A 7,049-nucleotide genomic window follows, 5' to 3' on the forward strand; every position below is an offset into this window, starting at 1 on the left:
CCTTCCAGCAGCCCGGTGCCTTCCTACAGTTCCAGCAACCCTGCTACGCCCACACAAGGGGTCAGCATGGCCAACAGCATTGCCAGCTTACGCCTCAAAGCCAAAGAATTCAGCCTCCATCAGAACCAAGTGCCCACCGTGAACTGACAGCGGGTCATGCCGAAATGGGTGTCCTGCCTCTTTCAAGACCCGCCCCCCCCAGTCAAGATCTCCAGGTGAATCCACTGGGAAACCAAGACCTTAAAATGATTCTCACACCAGCTCCGCTGTGCACAACCCCCCTCCCCCTCTCCCTCTTTCTGTCTCCTCCATACCAATACGGAAGACAGAGCCCGGTTCAACAAGCTACTAGTCCTCAATGAGGAATTCCCTCACCGAGCAAGGATCCGGTCTGCTCCAAAAGTGCCCTTGTCCATCTCTCCAGACTGAAAAGAAATCATGTGTTGTTGTTTTTTGCATCGGGAGGAGCTCTGAATTCTTCCAGACAGAAGAAAGCAACCCGCCACACTAACCTGCATTCAGTGACTTCAAGAAACCAAAGAATGGATCACTGGGAGAGTTCCCAGCCCATATGACTGGATGACCAAAGATCGACTTGAGAACAGAAGTCGGAAACATCCACAGGACGGTATCCTCCTTCCTCTCCACTGCTTGTACGGCGTTGCTTGTGTGAGGCCGATTCGGACTATGCAAGGATAGCAGGGCCAAAGTCAATAAAACCGGCATTTGATTTCACACTGACGGGCTGCAGTATCTGACAGAGAAAGATACTCTTTTCCCCGAGTGGGTAGTGCTACTCTCCGGACCCTGCTGTACATATCCATGGCCCATTCCTGCACTGTGCAATTGTACACGTAGGCGTAGCCAACAACACAAAGTTGCTGGAAAATAGACTATACCTCTGATTTTCCCTATCCCCTTTTCTTAAAAAAAAAAAAAAAAAAGCCAGCAGATGGTGGGGTGGTTGCAAAATGATGGAAAGATGCTGCCAGTTCGTGTAGGCAATACTGAGCTCAGTAGACCAAGAGCCTGACTCAGAAGGCAGCTGCAAGTGCAGCTGTAGCTCAGTGAAAGAGCGTCATGCAGGAGGTCCCAGGTTCACTCCTTGGCAGCATCTCCAGGAAGGGCTGGGAAAGACTCCTGCCTGGAACCTTGGAGAGCTGCTGCCAGTCAGTGTAGGCAATCCTGAGCTCGATGGACCAAGGGTCTGACTCAGTAGAAGGCAACTCTCCCTCTGTTCCAGTCTCATAATAGTAGAGATTACTCAGAAAAACCTGTGTGCCTTAAATTCAGAGTCCTTTGGGGTAGATACAAGTATAAGCTGTATTATTTCATCTCTATTTTTTGAGGGGAGTGCCTTAAATGCAGTCGTCCACTATTCGGGTAAATGCAGTGATTAGAGCATTAGAGGGCTGATGTTGGGCAGCCCTGCCCTCGATTCTCAAAATGAGGAACAGAGAAAGCTGCCATATATCGAGTCGATCCTGCCGTATTGGTCGATCTACCTCAGTATTGTCTACTAGGGATGTGCAAACTGATTCTACTCGATTCGACTTGAATCTAGGCGATTCGAGCAATTCGACTTTGAATCAAATCGCCCCTAAAAAGGGTAATTGGATTCAAATCCAAATCGAATTGACTCGATTCAAATTTGAATTGATTCAAATCGGTTCGGCAACCGTTTTAGCGCCTTTTAAAAACCATTCCGGCACCCTGGTTGGTTTTAAAAGGTGCCAAAGCCAGGTCAAATTGATTTGGATTTGAATCGAATCGACCCTGTTTTGAACCGATTTGATTTGATTTGAGCAGATTCGATTTGAATTCAGATTGAATCGTAAAATCCAATTCGTGCACATCCCTATTGTCTACCCAGACTGGCAGTGGCTTCTCCAAGGTTGCAGGCAGGAGTCTCTCCCAGCCCTGTCTTGGAGATGCTGCCAGGGAGGGGACTTGGAACCTTCTTGCTTTTTTCAGAGTGGCCCCATCCCCTAAGGGAAATATCTTGCAGTGCTCACATGTAGTCTCCCATTCAAATGCAAACCAAGAACAGCGTAGCTGGATCAGGCCCAAGGCCCATCTAGTCCAGCATCCTGACCCACCAGATGCCTCTGAGAAGCCCACAGGCAAGAGGTGAGGGCATGCCCTCTCTCCTGCTGTTGCTCCCCTGCAACTGGTATTCAGAGGCATCTTGCCTCTGAGGCTGGAGGTGGCCTATAGCCACCAGACCAGTAGCCATTGATAGACCTGTTCTCCATGAATTTGTCCAGGCCCCTTTTAAAGCCATCCAAGCTAGTGGCCATCACCACATCCTGTGGCAGAGAATCCCACAGATTCACTATGCGCTGTGTGGGAAAGTGCTTCCTTTTATCAGTCCTAAATTTTAATAAATTATAAAAGGAAAATCCTTCCTTTTATCAGTCCTAAATTTTGCAGCCTTCAGTTTCATGGGATGATCCCTGGTCCTAGTGTTCTGAGAGAGGGAGAAACATGACTCTCTGTCCACTCTCTCTCTCTCTCTCTACTCCATGCATAATTTTATAAAGCAAGTACAGGAAGGCAATCCTGGTTCTCCGGCTTGGTCTGTATCTGCCCCATCCCCAGTCTAGGACCGAACTAAACTGTAGCTAATCTAAAGCATAGTGTAAGAGCTGGCCTGGATTGAGGAATGGATTCATTTGAAACACCACAGGCAACTTTGTAGAATCACCAGAAAATAAACTGGCTGGAACCACCTTTACCCAGCAAATGCAAAGCCCCAGTGTGAGCACTGCCAATTTCTGTGTTGTCCGAAACCACCATCCTCTGGTTCCAGAGCCACCTTTCCCTTCACCACCCAACTTCAAATGTACGTAGGAACACAGGAAGCTTCCTTGGTATAAGCTCAGTATTGTCTTGATATAAGTTCAGTACAATCTACCAGCTCAGTATTGTCTACATGTCCTGCCTGAAACCTTGGAGAACCAGATGGCAGTCTGTAAGTATTGTCTTACCAATAAGCTCAGTACTGTCTTGGTGTAAGCTCAGTATTGTCCTACCAAGAAGCTTACTAATATTGCCTTACCAAGTATTGTCTTACCAATAAGCTCAGTGTTGTCTTGGTATTAGCTCAGTATTGTCTACACATCCTGCCTGAAACCTTGGAGAGCCGCTAGCAGTCAGGGTAAATAATACAGAGCAAGTAGACAATATTGAGCACAGACCAAGGCAACTACTGATATAAGCTCAGTATTGTCTTGGTATAAGCTCAGTACTGTCTACAAGCTCAGTATTGTCTACATGTCCTTCCTGAAACCTTGGAGAGCCGCTGGCAGTCAGAGTAGATAATACAGAGCAAGTAGACAATACTGAGCACAGACCAAGGCAACTACTGATATAAGCTCAGTATTGTCTTGCTATAAGCTCAGTATTGTCTCCATCAGGGGCAGGCAACTTTGGCTCTCCTGTTTTTTGAACCACATCACCCCATCCTCCCCAGCCACAATTGTGGCGCCTTCTACAATCACTCTGCTTTCTTCTCCAGCCATGAGTTCCAAGGGACACTTATGGAGATTCTCAGGGCGGCCTCACACAACCATCAGAAAGCCAGTCACTCCAGCTGTGAGGCCAAGGCCAAGTGTGGGTGCATTATGCTTCATTTCCAAAGCCAGCATTAATATAGGGGCCTGTACAAAGCCTTTACAGCTTACGTGGCACGGAAGTTAAGATGGGCGCCTTAGCTTGCAATTTCCATGCTTTTTAGAACACAAGCGAACACGTAAAGCATCTTCACTCACCTCTTAAACCAAAGGTTTCTGGATGACTGAATTTACAATCTGGTTGCCTGACAAATGGAAGTGGACATCGCCCACACTACAAACGTAGATCCTAGCTACAGAAGCTACAGCCGATGTGTTAGACCTCTTGTTCTCTCACTCAGCTAATTCTCCCGAGCAGTTGAGAAGCAGGAGAACTGGGTTAAGCAAGACAATAAAAAGCAAAAGCCTGTCAAGCATCTAACTTTTCCTTCGCGGTCAGCATGGTATCAAGGTAGAGCCCTCCTGGTTAGCTTCTTTCAGAAGAGAGTCTCCACAACAATCTTCTGTGGCTGTCTGCTTTTCTTGCAGTGAATGTAGCAAGTAGATAGGCGTCCCCTCCTTCCCAGAAAGAGCTGGCATGAAATGCCAGCAGGATATAGGGAGTCCTAGCAGGAAAAGCTAGCAGGATATTTCCTAGCTAGCAGGAAATGCTTTTCCCAGAAAAGCGAAAGCAAGAAATTATCTCTTTCCCAGAAAGAGATAGCTGGAAATGTTAGCGGGATATGGGAAGTGCTAGCAGGGAATGCTAGTGGAGTATTTCCTAGCTAGCAGGAAATGCTTTTCCCAGAAAAGCGAAAGCAAGAAATTATCTCTTTCCCAGAAAGAGATAGCCGGAAATGTTAGCGGGATATGGGAAGTGCTAGCAGGGAATGCTAGTGGAGTATTCCCTAGCTAGCAGGAAACTCTCTCTTTCCTGGAAATCGCTAGGAAAGGTCCCAGTTTCCCAGGCGCCCTGGGCATTGTACTTGTGGGAGGAGGTGACCCAGAAATCCCAAACAGAATTCTCAGCATTCTCACTAAATGACAATCCCCATGATTCTTTGGGAGGGGCAAGTAATGACAATCAAAGCCATAGAGACCAGTCTGTGTTACAAACCAAGCCCAGGTGGCTATTCTGGAGATGGCGAGATCAATCATGTTCATTTGAGCAACACGGCACGCCATCTTCCAGTGGGTGTTGTTTTGATGGAATCGTCAGCAAGTCAAAAAGAGGGGACCACCTTCTCCGACAGAAGCCCACACAGCATCCATCTAAAGGGATGGAGGAGGAACCGTGCATCCCTGCTTCCGTCCCCAGCGTTAATCGTGAGAGGATATACAATGGATTTTAGATGTGTCTGATTGCAAGGAACGTTCTCTGTTTCAAAATGGCGGCCATCAGGGGATGGAAGCTGGTCACAGTGGCCAATCCAGTCTGATTCTATTGATTGTCTTACCTCTGTGCTTACAAAATAAATACCAAATAGTTTTTACATTCAGTGTCTCAATGGCCTCAGTGATTGTTTTGGGGTTTAGTGTGCGGATTGAATGCTCAATTGGGTGTGTGTGTGTGTGTGTGTGAAGGTCCCGCATGGTGGGTGTGCCCAGGGGGTTGGGATTTATATGGGGAGAGGCAGGGCCAATCAGCAGCACCCAGACTAAGTTATTCAATACTTAAGGATTACTCTGTAGGCAACATTTGGTGCCTCATCCATGTATATGACTACTTGATTTCAATCGGTCTACTCAGGAGTAAATTAAGCCAGATGCTGCCCAGATTCTGCTTCAATATTTGGTCTATAGACATCTGGAGGACATTTTCTAGTGGGGGGGGGTGTACTAGAACACCCTAGGCCTACTTACCTGGGAGTAAGCCCCACTGAATTCAATAGGATTGGCTCAATCCAGGGCGGAGGGAGGGGAAAACTGCCTCCACTTGCCCCCCCCAGACACCCTTGGGGCCTAATTAACCCTGGAAAGCTAAAGGTCAGTTGTAAAGCAAGACTATTCGAGGCTGGAATTGGACCTGCAAATGGTGGACACAGAAGGGCCAGATTCAGATATGATGATGTACGAGTGTACTGATGTCTGTACACTCGTACTTGAGTTTGTGTGAATGATTATACCTGTGTTCATTTTAAAAGTGAACCAGGATACAGGCCTTTCAAAAGATAGGAAGGATACTTCTGTACCTGCGTTCAACATAACATGTGAATGACTGTACTTGGGTACACTATACACTCGTTGTACAAGTGTTAAATGCAATGTGTGAATGGGGCTAAAGAAAAGACTGAAACAGGGATGTGTCTACTCTATAGGCTTTAACAGGTTTACCAGGGATTCCCTCTCCCTCTGGCCCTCCTGCAGACGTTGACCTACAACTCTCATAATCCCTGGCTATTGGCCACTGTGGCTGGGGATTATGGGAGTTGTAGATCCAAAACAGTTGGGGGGGGCAAAGTTGAGCAGGCCTGCCCTAAGGAATGCTGGGAATTATGATTGTGCGGAGTAGGGATAGAGATCTCCCAACAGGAAATTCTCAACTCCTCCCCAGACTACAGTTCCCAGGATTCTTTGGGGGGAAACTATAAACGTTCCACAACCAAAAAATTGATAAGCTTGCACCGGTGGCAGCTCAAAGCTTCTGTCAAATGCCACCATCCTTGTGTGGAAGCTCTTCTGCTCCTAGATGCCCATTTTTAGAAGTAAGGGATAGAAGGCCACCTGGCCACCTCTCTGGGAGGAAAGCTGGTTTTGAAGTGGCAAGCACAAATTATCTAAGCAGGGTCTGCCTTGGTTTGCATTTGGATGGGCCACTGCCTGTGAGTGCGGTAATATGTTCTCCTCAGGAGACAGGGCCATAGCTCATTGGAGAGCTTTTTTTTTTTTTTTTTGCAGGCAGAAGGTCCCGGGTTCAGTCCCTGGCAGCATCTCCAGGTAGGGCTGAGAGAGACTCCTGCCTGCAACCTTGGAGAAGTGGCTGACAGTCAGGGTAGACCATACTGAGCTAGATGGACCAAGGGTCGGACTCAGTATAAGGCAGCTTCCATCAGTTGGCCACCTCACCTCACAGTTTACATTTTTGCTTGTGGTTGAGGAGAACCTCTCAACTTTTAACAGTTCCATCAGCCTAACGTGAAGCAGGGCCGTGACTAGTGCCTGCCTGACCCACCTACCCACTTTAAGGAAAAGAAATCTCTTACTTTACAACATGACAGCTTCCGTTTAAAGGACAAGAGCTTGTGTTTAGAACAAGAAAAATCCTAACCTAGCCTTCATTCTGACATGCTAGTTTTCTATTGGGATTCCATGTTCACAGGAGAGCTTTCCATCATGTGTGCCCCTACCTGCAGCCTGAAGTGGTACAGTCCTGCCATTAGTATTATTTATTTCCTCCATGAGACTTCAGTCTTTAAGTGCCCAACTCATTAAAGTGCCACTAGAGGGCACTAATGCATAATCTACAGGGCAGAATCCAACATTATAGGGACAAAT

General features: G+C 47.2%; 1 protein-coding gene across 2 annotated transcripts in view; it reads left to right on the forward strand.

The window, feature by feature from the left end:
- The window catches only part of PRRX2 (paired related homeobox 2), a 68,798-nt gene extending 63,749 nt beyond the window's left edge, over positions 1 to 5,049 (forward strand). Inside the window, exon 4 of one of the 2 annotated variants that reach the window (XM_053281780.1) lies at positions 9 to 5,049. In XM_053281780.1, coding sequence (XP_053137755.1) covers positions 9 to 147 — 139 coding nt within the window. In that variant the 3' untranslated portion in view covers positions 148 to 5,049. The remainder of the gene's footprint in view (positions 1 to 8) is intronic. The other variant, XM_053281781.1, reaches the window with a different exon arrangement.
- Positions 5,050 to 7,049: the final 2,000 nt, after the last annotated feature.

The sequence above is a fragment of the Hemicordylus capensis genome, chromosome 17, assembly GCF_027244095.1.
Source record: "Hemicordylus capensis ecotype Gifberg chromosome 17, rHemCap1.1.pri, whole genome shotgun sequence".
Lineage (NCBI taxonomy): Eukaryota > Metazoa > Chordata > Lepidosauria > Squamata > Cordylidae > Hemicordylus > Hemicordylus capensis.